The following is a 27526-nucleotide window of genomic DNA, read 5'->3' as shown; positions in this document are numbered from 1 at the left end:
GAACAAACAGAGTGGAAATGATAAATTACTTTTATTGAGAAAAGTTTTATTATGATGACAAATGGTTGATTCTGCTGTGACTGGTGTGTAATATGACGACATACGAGTGTGTTTGAATCACTGAGATGTAGCCATGATGCTGGATACACCTGTGAAAAGAGGTGCAGAGAGGGGTGTCAAATTGTTAATTTAATCCAGTGTTATAATCTCTAAATTCCTGTCCAAAGTATGCTTCAATGTCTAACATAACGCCAACACTCACTCTCAAAGTCGATCTTCTCCACGATGTTCTTGGGCTTGACGCTCTCCTCCTGGCTGAAGATGAAGATCTGTCCGTCCTCGTTCTCGGTCCAGCCGTACTTGTTCATCCACACCTTTACCTGCGTGTCTGGACACACAGAGACAGAGGGACAATTAGACGATTTGCTTCAGTATTGACATCAAACAATATATAAATAATCTTTACTGAAGCATTACAGCTTTTTCTAAAAGGGAGAACCCACAACAGGAACTTTCACCAGAACTAGGATTTTACCAGGAACTGCGCACATTGACATCCCAGGGACTAAATGGAAGATCCTAAATTTAAATATTTTAGTCCCTGCTAAGCAAGTAATAATTCCTGAAAGGTCACAAAGCCTGAGACACTGAGGACACCTGGTTGTGCATTGTATGTTAGCAGATTAGTGTTCAGATGTTTTGATTTCTCTCGGTTATTACATCTTGTCTCTTTAGAGTAGCATAACTTGTATCTCCTTCATATTTAATGTTGTCATTTTGTGTGTCTTTATAAGGACACACAATCTTTTAATGACTTATCTTTTAATAACTGTGTCGGTAGACACTTTATAAATGATCCAATCATCTGTAAAATCTGTTAGCTGTGCTGTGTCACTTAGCCAATTGTAGCAACACTGTTCACACCTGTCTCTCTGGCTCCATATTTACTGTCTCACTGTAGTGAGAAGTGTTTTAACCTCAGACAGACAGAACAGAACTTGGTGTGAACTCTGTATTTACACCAGGGGATCCGAGGGATTTTACAGGTCATGAACTATCTGACACAGTGAAGGGACATGTGTTGAAGACTGTGTTGACATGGGTCAAAGGTCTTACCGAGTGGGTCTCCCAGCATCTCAGCCAGTAACCGGTGCTCAATGGTCTGGTAGGTGATGCCCACAACATGGCAGATGACTGAGAGAGAAGAAGTAGATGATCAAACATCTTATTCATTCATATAATTAGCAGCTCTTGTATTTGGGTACGGCTGCTTCCTTATTTTCTGTCCACAACCTTTTCAGTGAAGTCATTAGCAGGTATTTACTGTCAGGAAATACTGAGTCAGAAGACGGTGACACTCACACCTACGAACAGAGTCCTCAAACCCAGTGATGCTGTCGATGAGCTCCCTGTTCTCCTCCAGGCTCGTCTGTCAGGACGACAAAGACATGGACACAATTCAATGACAGTGACTCAAAAAAGTCTTGCACAAGCTTGGAAAAACAAACAATCACATGTTACTGTAAGAAAATAAAGGATGGTGTGCTCTGATCAGCAAGAGGAAATTGTTTTAATAATGGATTAGTCGTCAACATAAAACCTGATCTGTTCCTGTAACTTTATTACAGGTTTAACAGATTCAAGGACAACGACACCAAAAGGTTTCTGTTAGATTTTAATCGTCATAAGAACATATTTTCACTTATAATTTGTTCCTATGACATCTTATCAAATTAACAGTTGGGGATGTTCATATAAGAAATAACTGTGTGCCGTGTCTCCACTTGCTGTTTTTACTCCTTTATTGTGTTGTTTATTTAGTTTGACTCTGCTGTTCATCACAGCGTTTCTCAGAGAACACTGCATGTGACAACATGTGAGAATGCAGCAGGAAAAGCTATGTATAATTTGCAATGACTGAGTGGGCGAGTGTCCTGCTGCCTGTCACTCCTTGCCAAGATTTGGCCAACGTTTCCCTGCCGTAGTGAATGCATTTGACTCAGTCAATCTCTACCCATTTTCATCAAATGTGAATACCAAAAAAACTGCCAATATGTGCATAATTGCAGCATTTGTGTGTGTGTGTGTGCATACATGCATCATACCCAGAAGCTCTGGAAGTGGCATGTCTCCAGCAGGTTCCCCAGGTACAGGATTTGTCTGATGGGGCGTTCCTCTTGCTGCGACACAGTAGTCAAGGAAATGGCCGACAAATCAACTCAACCACCCCGCCACCCCTCCCCCCACTGCTGGGAACTATATACGCACACACAAATCTAAATCATATGTGGAATATTCCTAAAACAGAAACCTGTCATGACTCACTACATTTTACACCAAGACTGCATAGTGGACATAGTCATTAAAGATACGTTTTTTCTTTCAGAAACATTGAGTTTTCATGTACAAAACATTAAGCTTCATTAAATAAGGGACAATAAGTCAAACCTGTGTGTGTGAATTATTACAGTTGCACAGGAAATTTCTACAGAGAGGATGTGAACTAATTGGTCAGAGCTACACTGCAGGTGAGACAGTTAACTGGAAGCACGTCAGGTGACATCACACATGAAGCAGCACCAAAGGGATACGTGTGTCTGGTCAATCATACACTTGCAGAGAGTGAAGTCGGTGTGTGGCAGGTTGGTCAGAGCCTTCAGCAGAATCTGTGAGGTCACCTGAGTCTGGAAGTAGGCGGGGTTGAACTGGTACCTGCACAGGCAGGTGACAAAGCGATAACAGTTTCTGTGCAACAGTATGTCGTAATCATGAATTATAGACTTTCATTTTGTTACCGTATCACAACATAGAGCAACAACAAGTGTAAAAGCTTAAATAATTGAGAGAAAACATACCGTCAAGACCATAATTACACACTTTTCTCTATGTCAGCTCAATTTGCCACCAGCTCCCCATCTACCCTCATGTGGAGGATTAACCAGTAGAAGATGAGTGAGTGAGTGAACAGAGGCAGCCACAAGGTGGTGCAAATTGAAAGGGAAGCTTGAGGTGAGGGATATTCAGCTGCCACTTAACCAATAAATGTTCCTAAATTTTAAAATAACTGGTTGTTATAAGTGCCTCAGTTGTTGCCTCACAGCAAGGAGGTAACTGGTTTGGATCCAGGTTTGACCAAGAGCCAAGCTGGTGAGGAGTTTGCATAATTCTCTGTGTGTGAATGTGGGTTCTCGCTGGGTATTCCAGCTTCCTTCATGTTCCAAAAACATGCAGATTAGATTAATTAGACACTCTAAATTGAATATCGGTTTGAGTGTGAAGATTGTGAATGTGTTTGTTCATCTCCGTATGTTAAACTGCGACCTGTCTAAGGAGATAAAGCAGTAGAGCAAAATGAATGTTTAGTTCCCTGCATAGTGACAGTGAGACTTACAGCTTCAAGACAGCCAGGTTTGCCTCCAGGTCATAAGAATTTTCTCTTGCTTGTGTCTCCACGTAGCGCTCCAGTGTTGGAAGGTTTTCTGGGTTATACCTGAGAGAAGAGACAGGAAAATGTATCTCCTACGCACATGTGTAATGGTTGCCAATGACTCTGTTTTCATAGCATTTTAGGTCAAACGTTTCAAGGGGGGAAAGTGAAGCAGTAATTTCAACACATTTTGAGAAAAAAAATCTGTCTCGATCTTAATTTCTAGTGTGACTAGTAGCAGAAAAAATATACAGCTGCTACATAGCTTAATACTTAATAAATATTGAGAATCAGTGTTTTTATCGTGTGAGTAAAGTCTTTTGCTGCTGAAGTGTATCTGCAAGACAAACTAGTATCCTTAACATAAATAAGATTACTGCCTGATGATTCCAGGCAGGGTCAGGGTCAAAGGATGTAAGTATGAACACACCTGTGCACCTGCACTGTGGAAACAGTTGGTACTACTTTTCATCTCAGACTTTACCGGATTACAAAGATGCAGCAGACTTTCACCATAAAACGCGTTCACAAGTTCAACACAACACGGAACAAACTATTAATGATAAATAAAACATTAAGTTTCCACGGGTTATACTTCCTCTATGCGTAGTCTTGTTTAAAAAGGGAACAAAGTAACAGTTCATTACAACAGAACAGGTTAGCATTAGCAAATAGGCTAAGCTATAGTTAGCTTTTCCGTATAGTTATCTGCCCAGTATGAGGACCATCCGTACCGGTCGATGCCCCGCAGGAGCTTCCCCACGTTCGTCCTCATCTGCTCGATAGGCGACGACATCTGGTCCAAATGTTTATTGTTAACTTAGAAGGAAAAATCGAATTATATCTACACGTGGGCCGCTGTATAGACAAGGCACCGGGCAGAGGAGGTGGTCGGAACGGAAAGGACTGCGAACAGGGTGGAACGGAAAGAACACGGAGCCAAATTAGCGAGGGACTGCTACGTGAGCTTTGCTGTTCGTGTTGTTGGTAGATATTGGGGACACAGACTGACTGACTAACATTTAAGTTAGTCAGTCAAGTTAAGTTGTGTTTTATTATCGTGGTTTTCGTTTTATTCCCCCTCTCTGTTCGAAGTAATGTGGGGTTCTCATTTTATTTTGAAAACATTCACCGGAAATTGCTTTGTTGTGTACCGCAAATTTTACTAGGGGGCGGTAAGCACATAAATGGTGTGAATGCTCCTTGCGTGTCCGGTAACGTCAGTATAATCCACCTAGTGGTCATAGTGAAGAACTGTAACCAATATAAAAATACTTTCATAATAAACGTACAAATGGCTTATTTTTCCTGTAAAGCTGACATAGTTTTTGGGTTATTTGTTTGGTTAATTTGTTCAGTTTTGAAAGAAAACTTTATTTTGTCAACATACCAAAACAGCTATAAATGTTCATAAAAGTAGAACTAAATGACAAAGTGAAGAAAGAGCCAGGTTACTGATCTGTCGACCAGATATCAAACTCAGAAAATACATTTAGAATGTGGATCGCTTTTCTGTTTGTGCAGTGTTGAATTAGGTTTATATATTGTATGATTTATTAATTTGCATAGCTATAACATTCGGCTTTATTGTTGTGTGATTAACCAAGTAAGACAATCAAATTAATAATTATGTAGTACTGCTTTGTCTTTGTGTAAGAGTAAATAGGGAAAACAAACTATATATTTTCATACTATGTTCAACAGCAACACTTCAGGGTCAATATTTTGAAAATAGATTCATCAATATCTTGCAAAAAACAACAATATGAGTGGAGACAAAAACCAAAACATGTGACATGTATCTTCTGGAGCAAAATGACTGGAAGAAATCCACAAGAGACGTCCCTGACCTCGTGGTACCAGCTTCTACCAGTAACCAGATGTCCTGCCTTATGCTGTCTGTGACTGGTAAGTGTTTGTTCTCATCCATGACTCTCTAGGTTAGTTTATGTCCCTTTCTTTAAATAGTAGTAAAAGTAAAATATTCATGGGGATAAAAGAAGATTGTATGATTGAGCTTGAGACGTGTAGCCTTCACAGAGAAATGAAAATAGAATAGTTAAATAAAGTTTTTTTTTGATAATTTTTCTATGTTTATATTATCCTGCTGACTTCTAACACTGGCATCTTTGTTAGCTTTGAGGTAGTGGTCCATGTTCAGTGACATTAATGTGACCCGATCAGTGACCTCATCCGTCCTGCTCGTTCTGAGGCAGTTATCTGTGGTCAGCCGGCCTGTGTTGTGCGTCTGTCACATGTGGGTGTTGTAAGCTTTCGTGGCTGATGTGAGAGTGTAGGCAGTGACGCTCTGACAGCTGCTTGTCTGCACAGCAGGAGGAGAGAGGAGGGTGTGTAAATGTCAAACGGTGGAGATGGTGTCATGTGATGGCAAAAGAGATGTGGTCTTTATTTTTCTTTCTTTCTCAGCCCTTGAATGGGAAACACACTCTCAGCTCAGCTGCTTTTGTCGTATTGTCATGTAATCTCTATCTCATCTTTGACTAAGTTTCCTATTTTCCCCAGAATAAATATCTCATCAGCTTTCCAGAGAATCCAGACCAAAATATACAGATGACTTTTCATGTGACACAAAGGTCACGTTCGATGATCACTGTTTGATTATGATTAGACTTGGCTGCACAATAGTTTTCTCCACCTCTGTACTTTGCTGCATTGTGTTTTTTTCAAATCATCAAAGTTTGCGTTACTGTGTCTTGTTTTCTGCAGCCAGAGCACTTTAATTCCTCCTTCAACTACTTTTACTCTATTCAGATAAAAATGTATAAAACATTATGTGACATTACATTATGACTCTTGGTCTGCAGGCTCATCCTCAGCTGTGTCTTCAACAAACACACCAGTGATTTTCACACTGACTTCAAACATTAGTCAGTGAAAAGTCTACATGATTGCTGATTTTCAGACTAGTAACTGATAACACCATTTAAAACTAGTCAACAGGATGTAACGGGTTCCCCTTATTTATGCTTCTGAACAGGAAGCCGACACACAGCTACACACACACACACACACACCTCAACCTTTATTCCTGCACCTCAGCAACTGCATCATTTTAGCACATCTTTACATTATTTTGTCCCTTGATTCTCACAAACGTTTTAACACAAACTTGTTCACTCATTCACATTAAAGAAAACAATAAATACCACACACACACGCACACACATGCACACATGCACACATGCACACACACACACACCAACTCAACAAGAAACCGGATTATGCAAATTACCTGAGAAAAAAAAGTCTGAACGAAGAGGGGAGGAAGGTGTGAGAGATCAGGGGAGGGAGGGAAGATTGACAGCAAGAAACAGAAACAGGAAGGTGTGTGTGTGTGTGTGTGTGTGTGTGGTGAGTGTCTTCGTTCTGTGTCTCACCTCGAAGAGTTCATCAGCTTTATTGTTTATAGATATAAATGCCTCTGAATGTGTATGTCTGTGTGAGTGAGTGAATGAGTGTGAGAGAGAGTGTGTGTGTGTGAGAGAGTGAGACTGCGAGAGAGAGAGAGAGAGAGAGAGAGAGAGAGAGAGAGAGACATGCACGTGGAAGAATAGTATCAGCACTGGTTGAATATGGACTCCCAGCACAGGGCAGCTCTGGATATCTCCACCAGGAATCCTCAGGACGATTTTGAGATCCTGCTGAGAGTCGGAGGAGGAACGTACGGGGAAGTTTACAAGGTCAGAGATCGCCGCTGGGAATGTCACTGATCACAATGTTTGTTCACATCTGAGAGTCACGCAGTCTGTGACAAATGTGAAAATCCTGTTTATCTTCAACATTTGAAGTAAAAAAACAAGGATGATTCAAACTTAAAATTGAAACCTATAAATTCAGATTGATTGATTTCACTTTGAGGCAGATGTTCAGAACAAGTCAAGCGTGTCTGACTTCAGCCTGCTTTGCAAGTTGCTCCCTTGTGTCCCTTCACAGTTTGGTCTAATTTCTGTATGACTATATGTTCTGTTTCCCGGAGCTTAATCTGTGAGTGAGCTGTGCTCTGTGAGATGTTCTTGAGTTTAGATGGAAACACAAGTGTGACTGATTTTTATTTTCATCAGTTCACTGCATTCACTGTGCTGGGGAAGTGGTTTTCACTCAATGTGAAAGTGTTCTAGTTAGAGTAGTTGAGAAAATGACTCCAGAGGAAACAGATATCCGTTGTTGCTGATGCGACTGTTGATATTCTTCAGCTCTAAGGATGTGAACGATGATTATGTTGAGATTCAGCTTCAAAGGCGAGTGAAGACCCACGATTTTGCTCAGATGTGATCTAACGTGACCCTTGACCTTGATCGGGTAGCAATTCTTTCAAATCTTTTCTCCAGTTTAGTGAAGCGGCTTCAAATAAACTCATTTTCCAGAGATTGTCTGAGGCTCTGTGTGTGAGGACGCAAAGATCTGCAGAAGTTTCTCCAGGACGTCTCCCTCAGGCAGATCTTAGGATAATGTCTGAGTGAGGAAATAACTCACAGCCAGACACTGAGCAAGTGTGTGTCTCATAAACTGTTTATAATCACGGATGTTTACAAAGTGAAGGCCAGGAAGTCTAAGGGAAAATAAACCAAATTCTCATTCATTCATCTTCTACCACATGAGGGTCGCAGGTGGCGCTGGTGCCAATCTCAACTGACAGTGCAAAAGGCCGGGTACAATCTGGACAAATTCTCATTTTAGTTAAAACATAAGTCAACGTTTTTTTGAGGCGTTCCTCGACTCAATAGCCAGTTTCAGGTCTTCAATGAAACATGCTGTCAATTGTGTAAATTACACTCCTATTTAAAGGAAAACACATATGCATTGCCTGATTGCAGGTGACATCTTTGAACCTCAGGTTACAAAAACTGTCATGGTGCCGCTCCAATCCTGAATCTGGAGGCTTCAATATGGTTTTTACATTTTAAAATAGTTTCAATAGTATAGTATCAATTTCAAAAGTTAAGGTAAGGTTAGGACTGTGAAGGCCACACTCTCCCTCCTCGTGAAAGCTTGTCTAGAGTTTTTTTGTGATTCACTCGCTCCCAACAGTGACAGACAGACGACTTTATTGATGGCTACGAATCAGGATGTGAAGAGGATTTTGAAAAAGCCTTCCTTGAAATGAGATGTTACATACTATATCCTGGTCGATGTTTCCTCTTTAAAGTTTTACTATCACAGCAGGGATTTTTACGGTGACTCAGGATCAGACTTTCAGCGGCTGGACGTTGACTGAGAACCAGTAATATTTTATTTAGAGATAGACATTTATATCTGTCTGTTACACTATGATATGATATAATGATAACCTCAGCATCCAAAATACATTTTAAAATCAGCAGAAGCACTGAAATATTTGGTACAATATGGAAAATATGCAACTTTATTATTCTATTTATCAACATCATAGTTCCCGCTGGTTAAGCTTGTGTATAGTTTGTATATGTTCACCATGAACCATGTGACATATAACAGGAAATGACTCTTTTCTCTTCATAATGCTTTGTGCTCAAGTTCAACTAAAAGTAAATTAAAGGTTAATTTTATCCACAATATGAAATCAACACACAGCACAGTCTTAACATTATTTTAATTTAGTGTTTTTTCCCTCCACACAGTGGAACTTTATTCACATCGCTCAAACTTGTTTTTGTTGTCCTCTCATTGTTCTCGGCTGTTTTAATCATCAAAATAAAGAGCGACAGATGAACTGGATCTGATGTGTCAAATTTAAACCACATTCTTGGGAAGTTTGATGTCAGATCTCACTCTCATTTAACTTTTCATCTCAGTGCTTCCCCAAAATGTTGGCGGCTGTGTCAACAATAAAACACAGGAACGCGTTTAAGAAAAACCTGCTAAGCGTTTCGTATCATGTCGCCTTTTTATCCACACAGCACCGGTGGAGCCCTAAGACGCTGTATTTGCCACCCTTGAATTTTCGTGATGTCCGAGCCCCACCTCTCTTACAAACAGACTAAGATCTCAGAAGAGTCGAGTTGTGCTGTTACAAAGTGAGCACACTTCCTCTAAACACATCACTGTATCATCGGATCAGAGGTGACCACCACTACGTGATAATCAGATTAACGTCAGTGTTGTAATGTAACAAAGTACAAATACTTAGTTTACCGCGATTAAGTGCAAAATTCACGTATCTGTGCTTTAGTTTATATTTCTAGCAACTTTTACTTTAGCTCCACTACATTTCCTTTGTTGCTCGTTAAGACCAAACAAAATCAGAAGAAGAAGAGTTGGTATTATGGTCTGTATTTATATTGAGCTTTTCTAATCTTTAGTCTAGGCTTTACACTACAGTTTTCACCCATTCACACATCTTTCACACCCAATCGTGTGCTGCAACATGGGGTTAAGCACCTTGCTCAAGGACACATACAGACTCTGTGCAGCATCTGTTTGTATTTCCCTCTGCATCATTTATGCTCATGTGTGTCCTAATCTGTGACATTTGAGTTTCTATGTCGGTCCTGATGATGTGGTGGCTACAGTTGCACCATATTTGACATCTGCAAAGTTTGTTTTGTTTTTATTCAAGTCTTGTGGCTCATTTGAAAGCATTCAGTATCATTAAAACAGATTTTAATGCCACATCAACCAATAAAACACAAAAGCACACTGAACCATATGACGCATGTGCTTATGCTAAAAAAAAAAAGTTGTGAAAGAAAGAGACTCAGACCGCGTGACGTTTTTCCTCGGCAGTCATGGCATGCACTCCAGCAACATTTCTACTGCCTGAAAAATCACAATCCTCGCAAATCTTCACTTTCAAACTTCCTTTAGTCCTGCATCAGTCAGCAGACGCCGTCAGGTACAGGATATCTTTATCTAACTGTGGAGATACGTATGTCAAGATCAAGTTTTATTTTTTATTTTTAAATTAAAACAGATTCACCACATCCAACCAGGCCATGCTATAAACAAAAAAGAATTTCTTCATTAATTATCTTTATAAATAACACACTGTCATATGATCATATGAGGGGGTCGTGCAAATATGACCTCAAAAGTTGACAGTTTTGACACAAATGACTTCAATATCTCAGTGCACTCGACACTAAAATGCAATGCATGACCCCAAAGTCATCATTGTGGTCACGTAACTTTAGGTTTCATTCAGTGCTACCGCTGCAGTTTCAGAGGCTTCTGTCATTTTCTCGAAAAGAAAATGTATTTCTTTATGTATTCACAATTTTGTTTTACCCTGTTGAGGTTGCTGATTGTCCTTCCTATCTATACTTTGAATATATATATATGTATGTATTATTATTATTTTTTCTATAAAAGGTCTTAAGAACAGTCTGGGAAATGACTCATACTTGACTGAGACTGCAGATCTGCATCTGACCCTCCTTACAGTAAAAGTCTTAGATGGCTTATCTGATGTGGCTTGTGCTACTAAGCTGCAGTTTTGGTTGCTGGTGCAACTCTAGTTTCAGGCCTGTCGCCTCACAGAAGCTGCTGCACCTGCATGTGTGTGTGTGTAAAAACTCAGACACAAAAAGAAGAAGTGAGGAATGGACCCAAAACAAATATTGCTGTGCAAACACAAGTGTGTGCGGTATGTAGGAAACCTGTGATGATTAAATGTTAGAATAAGGCTAATTCACTGGGATTGTCCATGTGTAAATGAATACAGATGAACACGGGTTAATTCACATGGAGGAGAATGAGTATTTATGTATATCTCTATGTGTTCATAGATGCATATTTTGGTAATAAGGAGTGGTCTTTTGTCCTTTGTGAGTTACTGTTGCCTGTTTTACATCCAGTCAGACGAGTCTCTCCTCTTGACCTCTGAGAACTGACGCCCACAGGATCATTTCTCTTTTTTAGTGTTTTCTGAAAAACTCATACCAGACCATCTGGCACCAACAACCATGTCACGCTGAAAGTCACCTAAAATAATCTTTCTTCCACATTCTGGTGCCTGTTTTTGCTGTTGAACAGGTGTACCTAATACAGAGGACGGTAAGTTCATGCAGTTGTAGGAAAGTGCACATCACTCTTTACACTGTGTTTGTTATAGACAATTGCACAAAGGAAACAGTCTTTTTTGGCCTTAAAGCCATCAGTTGTGATGAATTCTCTGTTATTGTCTTTTTAAATGTATAGTTATAAGACATAAACAGGGTCCACTTTCTCGTTCCCCTTTGTTTTCTTTCTTGTTTCTACACATTCTTGGAAGCGTGACTCAGCGTGTTGCCTGTCATTCGCTTTCGTTGATGAGTCTCTGTATTATTTTGTGTGGACTTTTTTTGCGTCACTACAGTGGTCAGTGAGAGGAAACATGTCGTTCACCCTCCTTTGTTTGCGTTTGATCACAAATAAACGAGTCAACACGCAGCCAACGGTTGTTGTGGAAGCGCTGCAGCCTCCGCTGACACATCCATTTCATATATGTGTGTGTATGTGTTTAGTTGTTTACTGATCGCTGTCAGGTGACTTTCCCCTCAGTGACCTCTCTGATGTCACACACACACACAGACACAAGTGAGTGAATGGAGTTTCCACCTTCGTTGAACTCTCCTTCAGCACGTTTGTCTTTGTCTTGCACTCAGGTTGTGAGCAGATGAGTTACACTGTTGACCATATCGTACTGTTGTGCTATGAAACGCTTGTACACCTCATTTTCCTCATCTCACAAACACTGTACTCTTTTTGACACAAGCATTCGCTTGGACTCAAGGATGAACTGATCAAATTTTAGTGAACGTAAAGTTCAGGTGACTTCATATTTTTATAAACGGAATGTATAGAAAATATTTTTAGAAATTTGATTACAGTTCTAACTGTCAAGGTCATAAAGCTCATAAACCCCCCTCCCCCTTTTTGAATGTGAATGTGAATGCATGTCCTCAAAAGACACTGCTAGAGAATCCTGTCAAATTCACAACAGCAGAGGTTTACGGATTAAGTATTTTACCATAGTTTCATCCGCTGAACAGAGCTGGTTTGATGCTGCTCTGTTTCTGCTGGATGAATAAGTGCTTGATAAAAGCTGCCGTCTTGCAGCTTTGCATTCTGGCAAGTAAATGATTGTTATTCTGGTTTAACGTTAGAGCCGTGTTTTACTGTCTGTGTTCCAGGTATGTGGCGAGCTGCTTCACATTAACACATGTTGTGTTGTGCTACAGTGGTCACACACAGACTCTAACTGTAGGTGTACTGGTTCTACTCAGTTACAAACTCAGCTTGGCCACATTTTATTGCATTTTTTAATAAAATAACTCTACGTGAACAGAATTGGAGGTCGTAGCAATAATGTTTTTCACTTTGAAATAAAATATTTTGTTCCTAAACAAAACATGTGCAATGTCAAATAAATTAGTTTGTCATAATTAACTCCAGGTGCAACTCAAAGTGCATACAATCAAAAAGGTGCACAATATTAGCAACAGCATTAGTTTTAGTCTGATTTAAGATATATGTAGGAATTTATGAGGGACAGTGAAACATGTTTGTCTAGTTTTTCCTCATTGTTTCAGGTGGAGCCACTGGCTGGGCCACTAAGAGTTTGCTTTTGTAGCCCATGGGCTAACATTTGATTGGGCTGGGTCTAGGGTCTGTGCAGACCACCATAGAAAATGGCTGGATCATGAAATGTAATATCCCACACACCTGAGCAGATAGGAGAACATGAAAAGTATGACCAGGCCCTCAATGGATCTGATGTTTTTTCATGTAGACCGGTGCACAGACATTACACAGTCAAACTGGTCAGCAGGAGATCTGAAATGGAAAAGAAACCCAGTCAGAGCTCAGAGGGACTACTAAGCACAGGAAAAGTACACAGTGTTTTACTGCACTGTGCACAGATATAACATCATTTTGCGTGTAGTAATTTAACCTTTTTTTAAAAAAAAACTTTTTCAGCTTCTGCCTCTGTCACCACAAGGGTCACCGGCTGCTTTCTTTAATGCCAGATGCAACCTTTCCACTTGTCCTAAGAGAGTCCTGATCTGAATAAGTCAAGTACCCCTGTTTGGTCCTGTTTATGGGTTTAGATTTATAATTTAAGAGCTCAACAATCACTTACTCTGAAATACAGACCTCCTCACAGTGAAATCAGTTTGTTGTCCTATAAAATGAGGTCATTGTCCCCAGAATTTATCTGCCATCATTAGACATTTTCTTTTCTTTTTTAATCGTCTCAAGATGAAGACATCGCTTAGCTTTGGTCATGGTTAAAATGGCCGGGTTCAAAGTCAGGATGTTGTGGTCACTGTGGAGGATGGACAGTGAAAGAGCGTGAGCTCTCAGCACATGCTCTTTCCACTGCACCTTTTCAACGTCAAACTTTTTCGGTTGAGCAACACGACACCAACGTATTAAAATATCTCCAACTGTGAAGTGTTAACTGCAATTACAGTTTTGTTCCCTTCATTTTTCCGATAACGTGATAAATGAAATGCGGCGGTGGTGGCCACCGCATTACATCATGTGTTCATGTCCCTAAAATGCTCATGACGTCTACTCGGCGAAATGAATCGTAACTGTGAACGTCAGTAACTATCTTTGATCGTTATCCACAAGTGTTGTTTTTAAAACTCCCTCTGGAGGCAGTGGAGTTTCCACTGTCACTGAACACGACCTGCTTAACTTCACAACTGTGGTGATGAGGATGGGTATTTCCTCTCAGAGAAGTGGGTGATCAGTGAACTCTGTCATAGCTTAACTGCTCACTGGAAGGTCTTGTTTCATCTATGAGCTCATGTTCTTTCCTCACTCAAGAGCTTTTGTCGTCAATGAAGAGGAGCTTGTTTCACTCACAGCGGGGGTCGTGTTAGACTAAATACTGGTTGGTGTTTGGGTTGTTTAATGTCTGATATAATATAATATAATATAATATAATGGCTTTTACTCTTTTAGAATCACCATAAATCTTGTTGGACATCTTCAGGCTTTGGTTGGGATTATTCCATTTTTTTTTATTTAACCCATAAAATTAGCCTGGCAAACCAGACCTACATCAAGATGTTTGTTGATATGTGGATCCAGAGGAACCCTGGCTGCAAAGTAAATTTACTACCGCTAGGGTGCGTCTAGATTTCTAAGCTACCGTAATATCTAAACATTATGTGACAAAATTAAGATGGTGGACACTAAAACACAATTTACCCACAGTTTAAAACTCTCTGAAGCAGGTTTTAAATGTAACTGTAACGCATCAACGACTCAAACTTTAAATATATATACTGTATATATGTTTATTAAATTGTATAAACACTGTTGTGTTTATTTATTCTCATCTCATCATCGTGTTGTTACGTTGTATATTATACTAAAAATAATATGTATAAAAACAGTTTCTGCAGCTTTAACCTATGCAGGGATAAATTTACACTCCCTTGAACTTTTATTCTGTAACAACTTCTCAGACATAATCTTTAAGGGGTTTTAGTTCGTAATTACTTATATGAACTCTAATGTGAATAAAGGAAATAGGAGTCAACATAAAACCTTTAAAGGTCAGTGTGTGCGTGTGTGTGTGTGTGTGGGTGTGAGTGTGTGTGGGTGGATGTGTATTAGTATTTGTGACCTCTTCAGGACATTTTCTGGCATAAACATTGATCTTGTCAGAGATGAAAACCTGGTTAAAGAACTGGTTATGGTTAGGGATTTGGTTCGGCTGTCCAAATGAATGCAAGCGAACACAGAGTCCTTAAAAGTATAGCTGCATGAACCTGTGTGTGTGTGCGTGAGTTGTTTGCTACCCTCCACTGATCTGAACAGCAAACATGTAAATGAGGCTCCACAAACGCACAACTCGAACTAATAATAATGATAGTAATATTTCATTTCATTTTTAAGTCACTTTACATCACAAAATGGTCTCAAAGTGTACACACAAAAGATCAAAACATCAAAACAAACAACGTATGACAGTAAAAAAAGCTACTCACAAACTGTGCATGTTTTGTGTTTTTAGGCACGTAACAAGCAAAATGGCGAGCTGGCAGCAATCAAGGTCATCAAGATGGAGCCAGGTGAAACCTTTATTTGAAGTTTTCTCCTATCATTTGAGTTCATTGGAGCTCATGTTAACATCTGTTAGTAAACTACATTTTTATAGTTCTATATTTCAATATAAAAACTAGCAGACTTCCCTGTTTATGACCCTGTATAAAGGCGACATGCATGTGTCCATGCCTCGTGTCCCAGCTTCATCTTCATCTCTTCATGTTGTCTCTCTGGTTCCACAGAGGACGATTTCTCCATCATTCAGCAGGAGATCGTCATAGTGAAAAGCTGCAAACATCCCAACATCGTGGCTTATTATGGCAGCTACATACGGTAATCTGTCTGTTCACGCTCAGTAAAAAACAACAACAACACGGCAGTGATAATCTGTTACCTCTCAGTAAAATCTCCTCTTCTGTCTGCAGAGCTAATAAACTGTGGATCTGTATGGAATTCTGTGGAGGAGGCTCCCTCCAGGACATCTACCATGGTGAGTGTGTGTGTGTGCGTGTGTGTGTACTTGGTATTCCTTATGTTGTGGGGACCTAAATCTGTTTACACAGTCACATTATGGCGATTGTCGTCCTTGTGGGGACAAAAATCACAGAACAAGTTCAGTTTGTGATAATTTGCTGTTTAAACTTGTTATATCATTTCAAGCAAACATACACTTAAAAGATTACTTAAAGAAGCAATTTCAAGTTAAAGAACATTCAATTAAATTCATAACAAGTGCAATTTTTAGTCACGTTAACTATTGTTTTTATTCTACCTATGTATTTTATTATCTTTAATATTCATGCAAGTTAACTAGTTGCATCACGTTGTTCAAAATACAATCATTTATTTTTTTAACAAGAACAGTGTAACTCTTCTCTGTTTCTCTGTGCTGGGTATCACCACACCTCAGTATCAGTACAGTTTTATTATAGCAATACTACTCACTTCAGGTTTTTTTTTTTAACTCTCACCCACTTTTTAGTTAAAATAAATTACAGATGTGACTGAAATGAATGTTGACCACGTAAAAAAAAACAAGGCAATGAATGACTGTGTTTGACTTTTGAAAACACAATAACTTGTGATTGATGTCCAAATATTGCCATTCTAAGTGTGGTTAAAGAGTCTTTTGACTGTGTTATGGGTTCACTGAAAAGCCTTATTTTAAAACAAGGAGAATAAAAAGCTTGTGAATGAAACTATATTGTCATTACATGTTCCAGAGCTCTGATATACAAACAGATAATCAAACTATCCTCTAACATGATCAAAATTATTAATATAATAAAAAATGCATTGTTTTCTACAGTAACAGGTCCTCTGTCTGAGCCACAGATAGCCTACATCTGCAGGGAGATGCTACAGGTAATGACATTCTAATTGTTATTATTTATATTTTATTGAAATGTCAAACATTACAACTTTTATTCCATGTTTTCTGCGTGTTTGTTTTTGACCAGGGTTTGGATTATCTGCATGCACAGAAGAAAATCCACCGAGATATCAAGGTGAGTATGACAGACAATGTTATGGGACTTTATTTCTACATTTTAGTTGCTTGTATATTAAATTCATTCATGGTGAGGCTAAAAAGTCTAAAGTAAACTGGGAAAAATAGGTCACCACATGCAGCGGACATGAGCAACAAACAAGCAAGATGAGATATAACAGTAAAAATATCTATATTTACAATATGTATATGTATTATTGGCTTATATATTAAAATAAATCTTTGAAAAGAACTGTATTTTTTTGTGTGGGTGATAAAGTGTTTTACAAAATTAGATGTTAAATGATTTCTATGAAACCCATAAAATTTGGAGATAATGCAGATTTTTACATTTAACTTGTGCATGTTTGGGCGAAGGAGAGTCTTCGTCTGTGCTGATATTTGCTTCTCCTCTTCTGCTTCCAGGGCGCCAACATCCTCCTCAATGATCAGGGCGAGGTCAAGCTCGGTAGGTGGATGTGTGCATAGTCGTGTGTTCTGCTCTGCACCGCTGTGGTTTACATGACTCACTGCAGAACGACTCCATTCACACATGTCTCATTAAAACGTTGGTTTGACTCCGACTCTGAACATTCTGTTGCAAATGCAACGTTTGGTGTTTGAGTTTTTCATGAATGCACAACCCTGAAAAAAAATCTATATATCATTGAAGGACATGTGTGAAGAACCTAGATTTGTGCTTGAAGATAAGGGCATAAATCCTCTTTGTATGTAAATATGAATATTTACCAAGACAGATTCAAGATTTGCTCTTCAAATATGACGTGTGGTTGTGGTTTTAATCTGTATCCTGTGTTTCCTCTGTTGTTGTGTAGCTGACTTTGGGATCTCAGCTCAGATCACAGCAACTCTGGCTCGGCGGATGTCCTTCATCGGGACACCATATTGGTGAGGGCAAAACTCAGATCCCACAAAAGCTGTTAATATTTTCCTGTAAATGGCTGACAGTGATAATTTAGGAGCACATTTACTGTAAGCACACCACAGAAAACCTATAAAATTGCTTCTCTCCATGGTGACCATCTTCTTCTTCAAAAATCAAAAATCACCCTGTATTAATTGTATAAATCCTTAGGATGGCACCAGAGGTGGCAGCGGTGGAGATAAAAGGTGGCTACAATGAGTTATGTGACATCTGGTCTGTGGGCATCACAGCGATAGAGCTGGCAGAGCTGCAGCCGCCAATGTTTGATGTGCACCCTCTACGGTAAATACTCACACAGAGTGCAGAAACATGTGTTTACATTTAACTTCATGTATACATACACATGCACACACACACACGCACATACAGGGTATAATCAGTCATGATTATGAATGTGATGATACCACTCTGTGCTGAGTCATTTCAAAGACATAATTCTCCAACTGTGTAACAAATACTGTTCTCCCTTTTGGCCCAAAAATGGCCCAAACATGACTCAGCTAAAATGAGTTTGCTGATTTTGAAGTGAAGCATGTGATCTATTTATGATTTTTGGATTGTATAGGATTTTACATTTTTATTGGTCTGATATCCAATCCCGTGATTTTGACCAGTATCGGGCTGATACCACACACACACACACACACGCACACACTACATTACATTACATTACATTACATTACATTACATTACATGCCATTTAGCAGACACTTTTCTCCAAAGCGACTTACAAACAAGAACCAGAAGTACGTAAGTGCTAGTCAAAAGTGACACATACTGATATATGCTGATGGTCTTAATATTTTCATACATGCAATCATCACATGAACACACTCCTCACTTGCAGGAAAATGTGACTTTTCCTGCATAGATATGTATTTCACATTCATGCACATAAATGTATGTATAGATATATGTATGTATGGTGTATTCCTCTTGACTGTGGCCTCCATTTTCCTTCCTGTAGTGTCCTGTTTCTTATGTCCAAGAGCAGCTACCAGCCTCCTAAACTGAAGGACAAATCTAAATGGTAAATCAAAACATAATACACTGTTGTATACTGTTGCTACAGTATAAATCCCTTTGCTACGCTCAGGTGTTTCTTTGTGTATGTTAATGATGATGTTTATCTTAAATCTTAATATGTAGGGGTATTAGAAGCAAAAACAAAAAATATCTCACACTGGTTATTTGATATAAATGAATAACCATCATCTGAATACAAATGTGTTTTAATAGAAAACTATTAAAATTATATAGTATGTTTCCCCCTGGCAGGTTGTACTCAATTCCCTTGCAAGTCGCTTTGGATAAAAGCGTCTGCTAAATGACATGTAATGTAATGTAATGTTTCTTTTTTGTTCCATGTTAGAAAATAGCTATCAACACATTTCCTGTCTGCAGGTCGTCCACATTTTATAACTTTGTCAAGGCCATGTTGGTGAGGAACCCGAAGAAGAGACCAAGCGCCTCCAAGATTCTCTCAGTCAGTACATATTTAACATTATATAGTATTATTCCTACAAGATATTGTCAAGTGAAGGGGGTACTATTGATTCAGGTGTCATTCTGAAACCAATTCAAAGAAAATGTACAAACTATAAAAGCGGCAACTAAAATGTACGTGAGCACCAAAAAAGCAGCAGGGACTCATATGTACAACAATAATATATATATTGCACCGTGTAGTTGAGTGGTGTGATAAAAAAAAATATTGCACATTATGCACATGATAATAATTATCACTGCACCGATTATTTGAAAGTGCAATGGTAATAAAAAAGGTCACTCATAATGATGAATCGCTGCAGCCTCCTTTGACTCTACAAAGCTTCAGAGTGAGTTCCAGTGTACAATTTACTGTGTCATTTGTCATGTACACGACTAACACAGCATAAAACAGCAGCCAGACACAGTGGAGCATGTAGCAGCTAAAGTGAAAAGTTTTTATCTTGAGAAAAAGGCAAGCTGAACAAAAACAAAAAGGTTAACATTGCTCCTCATCTGTGTCATCTATAACAGTTCTTATTTGTGAAGAGGTTTATGACATGACATGAAAATACTTTGCCACAACTCAGTTTTTCTCACACTTTGACACAGTCCAGTGTTCCAGAAGTATAACTTCCACATTAAACCTATCAAACATTAGTTCAAAACCTACAGACTTCATTTGCTATCATACACTGTATGACAGTGCTTCTTTTTATCTTGGCACTCATGTGAGCTCCTGTCTCTCGTACTGAGGAGGAGTAAACTGCTCATGTACACTGCATAACAAGAGTCTAGGGTCCCTGACAGGAAGTGCATCCAGCAACTTTAGACAACACAGATGGACAAGTGGCTAGCACTGTTGCCTCACAGCAAGAAGGTCTGGAGTTTGTATGTTCTCCTTGTGTGTGTGGGTTTGCTCCAGGTTCTCTGGTTTTCCTCCCACAGTCCAAAAACATGCAGCAGTTAACTGCACACTCTATATTGGTGTGAATGTGAGAGTGAAGAGTGAACAAGAGTGAATGGTTGAAGGGGTAGGTAATGAATGAATGAACTGTATAATATTAATCTTGCTCATTAGAACTGTTTTCATTCGGCCTCTCCCTGTCTGGAGGTCATCACACTGGATCACCTGCTTTTTCACTGATCTGCCTATATTTGATTTAGCAGAGATTATATTTTTTTTACCCTCCTATTTATCCGGGCTTGGGGCCGGCACTTGGAGAACTCTGGATGTGCCCCCCTCATGACTGGGATCAATTTAGAGTTGTCCAGTTAATGGGGAGCATTGGGGGATTGGGTACCCAGCCCAGACCTTGACCTCTGCAAGCCAAGTTCCCTTTCCACTAGGCCATGGGCTGCACACTATTTAGAAAATATGTATCATAAAAATGTTTTAAAGTCATTAAAGTGCACTCTAGTGCCCCCTATCGATGAACTGCCAATGACATAGTCCCTTTGCCTCCTGTACATGGACTTGACTAATGAGGTCCGAGCCTCACTTTTCCTCAAATTTGTCTCTGCTTCCTGTGTCTTTTCTCCACGTCGCCCTCCTTCTGCAGAACATATTTTTGACTCAGCCGGGTCTAAACCGAGAGCTCACCCTGGACCTGCTGGAGAAGTTTCACCATCCTGAGAAACTGAAGACTTGTCAGGGGATGGAGGATGAAGAAATGGAGGTCAGATTCTTTATAACATTGTAACTGTGATTTTGATAATGATGTTAATTTTGATTAATGTTGATGTTTGTGATCCTTTTTTAATCCCGATCATCTTCCTTGTTAAACTGGGATTTAAAGTTTTTCTTGTTGATTTTTTTAGGTAGTAGTTCCTGGATCTTTAAGGAGGATCCAGTCCATCAACAAACACAACCGGGCAGAGAGAACAAACTCTGACATAAGCTGTAAGAAATTTTTATTTTTAATTCTACAGTTCATTTTTTTTGTGTTGAAAAGCTGTAAAAATAAAGTAGTATGTGTGTCTAGTTATATGATTTATGATTGTCAGCATGTTCACTTATTAAGAATGAAAGAATGCAAATGTATTCTGCCTTCACCACAGTTGAAATCATGTGTATTGTAGACAGAGACTGAAATGTGATACATGAAGCATATCCATGTCAGTGTGTGACGTTGTTCACTTGTGTTCACTCAGTGGAACAGATCTACACTCAGCGGACATTACGGAAAGAGTCACCAAATGTTACAGTAAGCATGTGACACATTTAAAACTGTTGTTTAAAACTGACAAATTACTTATATACATTTCTATGCATCATTTCTGCTCACAAACTGAATATAGAGTATGTAAATGTACATGCATACAATGTAAATGTATGATTTTAAATGTACTTTTTCATGTTTTATTGTTTATCTTGGCGCATATTTATCTTGCATTTATTTTGTTTATTTACTAGCAAAGATAAAAAACGAAGTACTTTGTGGTTCTACAGTTTGTGCAGTTTGAGCATTTGTGACACAGGGACGGGCCCATAATTATAATTATCAGTTGAAGTTTTTATGTCCTGTAAATGACAAATAAAACAAAAAATACTATGATAACAATAGTAATAATAATTTTCAGACTATAACTTCAGTGTTTTCTTTTCTCTTTTATCTACAGTTAAGGCATTCTCTGGGATCGACTGGCAGTTGCAAGAGTCCAGAGAGGTAAATGTAGTGCAGATCAGTCACTGTTTAATGAGGAGTCACATTCTCACAAAAAGAAGAATATTTAACCATGACTTTAATGTCATCTCTCAGGGATGAGGACACAGACTCGGATGATGACTATGACGATGTGGATATGTAAGAAAACGCCACAGAAAACTCACCAACTCCATATAAGTCACAGCATGTGAATGCACCATCCCAGTGCCGATTTGGCCATTTGTTTTTAAGTTACAGAACCTGAACCTTTAATAGACTTCATGTGAAGTTTAAGTTGCCATAGATTTACTCACATTATTAAATGATTTCTACTGCACTGCATTGACGCCTTCTCTCTGTCTCTTGTCCACCTCAGCCCTACGATACAAGCCACCAGGTAAGCTGAATAAAAACACACACCATACCTGTATAAATGTGAATTTGCATCATTCATACCAAAAGACTGAACCAACAGTTTCTCTGCCGACAGTGACATCAGTTATGAAACTCCACCTCCACTTCCTCCAAAGGTGAGTAGACAACAGATAACCTCGGTTAACTCTTGGTTATTAGTTATTAACACAGTTATCATGTATTCAAATCTGAATATCTTTCTCCAGACATTAATCATGCTGAATGAATATTAGCACGTTATTTGACAAATAATTTTACTAATTAGTTTGCTATTGTTTTATGATGAAATATCTGGAAGATTTTAGAATTATACCACTAAAATGTTGTCCAAGATCAGAGGTGAATTTAGTTAGAAGAACTCAAACTGCAACTGCAAATGTCAGAGCAATAGTGTAAAGATTTAGGTATTTGATCATTTAATGGACCGTGGAACACATCAACCTTCGACCGCTATTTTAATTTTGAAGTTGTAGTACATTATGGTGAATTCATCGTTGATGTTCTGCCTCTGTTTGTTCTTCGTGAACAGAAACAATGCAACTTCATGCTGAAAACAAGCAAAACTAGCAGACCTGACTGATTTATGGATGTTGACACATTTTAGCCCAAAGTGCGGACAAGCTCAGAGGAAAGCATCCCGGGGGAAGATGATCTGGCAAGGAGAACCAGCAGCTCTCTGTACGCCCCTGCCCTCCTCAGGACCTCCAGTGGGACACATGTCAGACCCACACCCCAACCACGGACATCACGACACTCAGGTGACTTACTTCACCTTCATTGTGTAGTTTTCATCCTCTGCTATCACCCCTCACATACTATATACTGTGTGGAAATGATGACTGATAATCACTTCACAAATTGGTTTTCCAGCTGCTGAATATAAGTGTTTTTGTTGATGATGATCATGGTGGTGTGTGTGTGATCCAGACCCTGCATCCTTACCTGTCCAGTTTAATGTCAACCCGCCGGACCTTCTCCCTCCTGAACTTCCTCCTAAAGGCATACGCAGACGGCGGCCTCCATCAAAGGTCGAACAAACAGTAACATATGAAAAACACTTCTGTGTTTAAGAGAGCCCAATATTATGAGAGTTGTGTTGCATGTGTTCAAATAAGAACAAATAGAGGCAAAATTCAGCGATCAGGTGTAACAGCAGGTAAACTCATGTCAATAATCAGTGATAGATATTGAAGGGAATTGGTTGATAATACACTCTTGATACATTCGTCATAGAGTTTTCCTTTTTGCTCTCAGGACCCTGCTGAGTGTGTCAGTCCCATCATAAAGAAACCTCCTGTGAGTTTTCCCCTTTATCTAAGTCTCAGATGTGGATTTTCTCAAATTATTGCACATATGCACCTAAACTGTGGAAAACTGTGGAATCCTGAGACTGGTAGATAAAAAACTGTGGTGTAATTTTACATTTCTGTCAATATATTCAGATATTTAAAAAAAAAAATGTCTTCATTATTGTTATTGATGTAAGTGACCGTGGATTGGACAAAATGAATAATTGAATTTCATCCTTCTATTTCCAGGTCTACTTTAAAAAGATCTTCCATGGCTGCCCTCTTAAAATCAATTGTTCCACGGCCTGGGAAAACCCAGCTACCAAAGGTTGTTTCATTTACTGAAGTCCTTCTAACAAACGTGTGTTGTATCTGTCTGACCAGCCTGTTTCCCCACCTTCTCACCTCAGACCAGCATCTGATCCTGGGAGCAGAAGAAGGGATCTACACCCTGAACCTCAACAGCTCAGAGGCCACAATGGAGCTGGTAGGATCTTTATCTTTACTATAGAGTCTTCTCTGAAAGTTGTTTGCTGCAAATTCCCAAACAATACATTGTGCAAGGAGGACGCAGGGAATTAATTTGAATGAAATATTCTCTTTTTCTTTCAGTTGTATCCTGGAAAATGTACCTGGGTCTACACCATCAATAATGTCCTCATGTCTGTGTCAGGTAAATAATAATAAAAAAGACATAATAACAAGCTCTGTGTTAACTGCTAATGCTTTAATGGCTTATTTAAATGTTTTTAACATTTGTTTCTTTTTCTCTTAAATAATGATCTCGCTTTCAAACTGCACCAAATTCTGTGTTTATAGGCAAATCATCGCAGCTTCACTCCCATTCACTGAAGGAGTTGTTTGAACAGGCTCGGAAAGACCAGAGGATGGTTGCCTTGCCAACTCACAGACTGTTACCAAGGTAACACTAGACTCTACCTTTTTTTTTAATTATTTATTTATTAAGTTTGTCTTTAAAAAATTAATAAATAAACTAAGCCACATCTGCTTGTGATAAAAAAGATAATCATCTGTTTTTACCTTTCAGGAAATATACAGTAACGTGTAAAATACCTGATACGAAAGGCTGCAAGACCTGCTCTGTAGGTGAGACCAAATACTGCGTTATATGTAGATCAGATAGTTGGTGTGGTTTCTTGCACTTTCATTGTGTTCAGAGAGAAAATCGTCTGCAGTGACTGTTGTGTTCTGCAGCAGGTAGTTTGCAGCAAGGATGTGTGTTCCTGTGTTGTGCTCTGGAGTCCAGTGTGGTGCTGCTGCAGTGGTACGAGCCCATGCACAAGTTCATGCTCATTAAGGTATAAAAGTTTGATTTACTTAAACCAAAAGTGTTGCATAAAAGAGATTTTTCAATCAAACTGTGTCAAAGTGTGGTATTATTAATGTGTCTTAAAAAGACTGAACCCCAAAAGCAGCAGAATAACACATGAGACAGACTTGGTGTTTAGCATTTTATTAAACAGCTCATAAATGCCTGCTGCCACTTTTTATAGACAGAGATTAACATAACATTTATATTATTAACATTTATAGATTAACACATGTGTTGCAGGTTTAATTGTCTATAAGTAAACACTGAAGTTGCTGCTTTGTTAGCTGCCACAAATGAAGCTAAAAACCACAGCTAAATACACAAAAAACAATTGAAAGGAGATCAGACTCTTAACTTCAATTATTCTTCTTTCATGCTTGCAGACTTTTGATTTCCCTCTTCCCAGCCCTCTGCGGGTGTTTGAGATGGTTGTGTCCCCCCAGCAGGAGTATCCACTGGTGTGCATCGGTGTGACTCGAGGGTCCAGCCCCAACGTGCCAGTCAATGTGGAATACATGAACCTCAACTCCAACACGTCCTGGTTTACCAGCTCTGGCCTTGGTGAGTTGACAACACATTAGCACATGTAAGACTTTAGAATCCAGTGAATCCAGTGAAACCAGCTTCAAAAATACACAATGTAATCAATAGAATTAAAGAAAAGCTCAGAACTAAAACCCTTAAATACTCAAAAAAGTATAAAAACACAAGGCAAGACACATGTTTTAAGTGTCTCATGATGAACTGATTTCATGATGTTGAAATTAGATCATCATGATTTTTTCTTTTCTTCATTTTACCTCATTGTTTTGTTGACAGTGTTATGGTGTATGTGTGTGTGTGTGTGTGTGTGTGTGTGTGTGCACCACAGAGAAACCTTGCCCAGACACAGTACAAGTAAACCAGTTGGACAGCAGCTCACTGCTTGTCCTTGTAGAAAGTAAGTGATACACATTTATGATGTTAATTTTGATGAAGTTTTTTTTTTTGGTACAACACCAACACTGAGCCTTTCTCATCCACAGAGTCAGTACATATAGTTGATCTGAGGGGGGAGCTGAAGAGCAGCAGGCATTTTACGCAGGACACCACCTTCTCTGTTGAGGTTGAATCTGTAGGTGAGAACATCCACTGACAACATCCACTGACAAGCCAGAGACGGTTGGTGTTGTAGATGTTTAGAGCTCAGTTTAGAGCTCAGTGCTGACTGTGTTGGTCTGTATAGTGTATTTCCAGAACACGCTGTTGGCAGTGTGGCGTCACGGCTGGCAGAGGAGAGGACAAGGTTTCACTGAGGTGCTGGAAGAAACCACTGACCCCAGGAAGATCTACAGACTGGTGCAGTCAGACAGGTACAGGGTATCTTCACTCTATGCTGCAGTGGCTTTGAGTTTTGCAGGTGCAACTGTTTTTGTTGTCTGTTCAGACACATTGGCGTTTGTTGCTTCTGTCTCATATTTCTGGAGGGTTTTGAGCTCCTGAGTCTGTCAAGATAAGAGTCTGCACACGGATTAGGAGCTTGTTGAGGTGTTCAAATCAGAGGCTAAACACAGTTTATTACTGTAAACCAAATATTGGCAAAAAAAAAAGAGGTAGAGGTCAGATGATCACCAAAGTCAATAATTGCAATCCTCTGAGAACTGTGAATTTGTACAGTGTCATCATCCCTTCCAGAGTAAAGTGATGGCAAAACTGATAAACTCCAATATATCTGTGTTTGACATCCTCTGACCGTGTCCCTGCAGGATGATCATTTTGGAGACACATCAGACTGAGGACCAGTCGGGGCTGTCCAACCTGTACATCCTGGAAAATGCAGAGAACTATGTATTGTTGGGCTAAAACGTCAACCTGCTGCCTCAAGGCATGATGGGAGACCCCACTTCTTCATGAATGCCTCCACATGGGACTTGCAGCAGATATTTAGGTCCGCCATCATGAGCTTTGTGTGGCTTGGATACATCAATCCAGCGGGTTATGATCTTTTTCACGTTTATTCCTACATGGTTTGTGAGATGCAGAAGTCCACACCGCTGAGATTACCCAATACTGTTATTGAAGAATTTTTTTTATTTTTGCACTAAAGAGGATTCAGCCACAGTATTGCAGTTGATCCCTGCAGGAACTGAAATGTGTGGCTTTTCAGACACCACATACAAGGATAAAGGACTGGAGCATAGCAGTGCTGCTGCTGCTGCTTGTTTTTGTTACCTGTGTTTGCATATCAGTGCTGCATCAAAGATACACTTTTTACTGCTGTTACACTGTAATAAAGTTAATTAACACAAGATGAGGTGAGCTGGGTCCATCTTGGAGGGGACATGAGGGAAATAAGTAACTGTTAATGAAAGTTAGAAGTAATTAAGTCATGTCTGTTTGTAGTTTGGTGCCATCTGTGTGTGAGCACCCATCCTTAATATATACAGTATGTGCATGTGAGAGATTTTATTTTTTAGTTTCCCTGATTTGTTAAAAAAAAAAAGGGGGTTAAGAGTCAGTTGTGAGAT

General features: G+C 39.2%; 2 protein-coding genes across 4 annotated transcripts; one reads left to right on the top strand and one right to left on the bottom strand.

Moving 5' to 3' along the window:
- Nucleotides 1-12: 12 nt before the first annotated feature.
- On the bottom strand, nucleotides 13-4352 carry eif3k (eukaryotic translation initiation factor 3, subunit K). 2 transcript variants are annotated; one of them, XM_044031288.1, is made up of 8 exons: nucleotides 4162-4352; nucleotides 3392-3490; nucleotides 2592-2712; nucleotides 2106-2180; nucleotides 1363-1429; nucleotides 1117-1194; nucleotides 263-388; nucleotides 13-149 (listed from the first exon to the last, which is right to left on the bottom strand). In XM_044031288.1, exons 1-8 carry the CDS (start codon nucleotides 4221-4223, stop codon nucleotides 118-120), a joined length of 660 nt encoding a protein of 219 aa, XP_043887223.1. In that variant the 5' UTR covers nucleotides 4224-4352; the 3' UTR covers nucleotides 13-117. The 2 variants fall into 2 exon arrangements, with proteins under 2 accessions (XP_043887223.1, XP_043887221.1); XM_044031286.1 differs by having other exon boundaries at nucleotides 2106-2183; nucleotides 4162-4351.
- Nucleotides 4353-6937: 2585 nt separating this feature from the next.
- LOC122773897 (mitogen-activated protein kinase kinase kinase kinase 5-like) lies at nucleotides 6938-27307 on the top strand. Of its 2 annotated transcripts, none has more exons than XM_044032877.1 (32): nucleotides 6938-7128; nucleotides 15381-15438; nucleotides 15655-15745; nucleotides 15838-15902; nucleotides 16722-16777; nucleotides 16873-16920; nucleotides 17328-17370; nucleotides 17738-17810; nucleotides 17998-18129; nucleotides 18815-18877; nucleotides 19252-19333; nucleotides 20898-21014; nucleotides 21157-21238; nucleotides 21490-21542; nucleotides 21958-22004; nucleotides 22098-22142; nucleotides 22360-22380; nucleotides 22474-22513; nucleotides 23002-23155; nucleotides 23325-23425; nucleotides 23652-23693; nucleotides 23936-24014; nucleotides 24097-24173; nucleotides 24299-24359; nucleotides 24506-24608; nucleotides 24735-24793; nucleotides 24905-25005; nucleotides 25403-25580; nucleotides 25891-25959; nucleotides 26045-26137; nucleotides 26245-26371; nucleotides 26765-27307. In XM_044032877.1, exons 1-32 carry the CDS (start codon nucleotides 7021-7023, stop codon nucleotides 26859-26861), a joined length of 2565 nt encoding a protein of 854 aa, XP_043888812.1. In that variant the 5' UTR covers nucleotides 6938-7020; the 3' UTR covers nucleotides 26862-27307. The 2 variants fall into 2 exon arrangements, with proteins under 2 accessions (XP_043888812.1, XP_043888811.1); XM_044032876.1 differs by having other exon boundaries at nucleotides 24902-25005.
- The last annotated feature ends 219 nt before the right edge of the window (nucleotides 27308-27526 follow it).

This window comes from Solea senegalensis, linkage group LG8, assembly GCF_019176455.1.
Source record: "Solea senegalensis isolate Sse05_10M linkage group LG8, IFAPA_SoseM_1, whole genome shotgun sequence".
Taxonomy (NCBI): Eukaryota; Metazoa; Chordata; class Actinopteri; order Pleuronectiformes; family Soleidae; genus Solea; species Solea senegalensis.
Note: the sequence above shows the minus strand (reverse complement) of the source record. Positions and strands in the feature narration are given on the sequence as shown.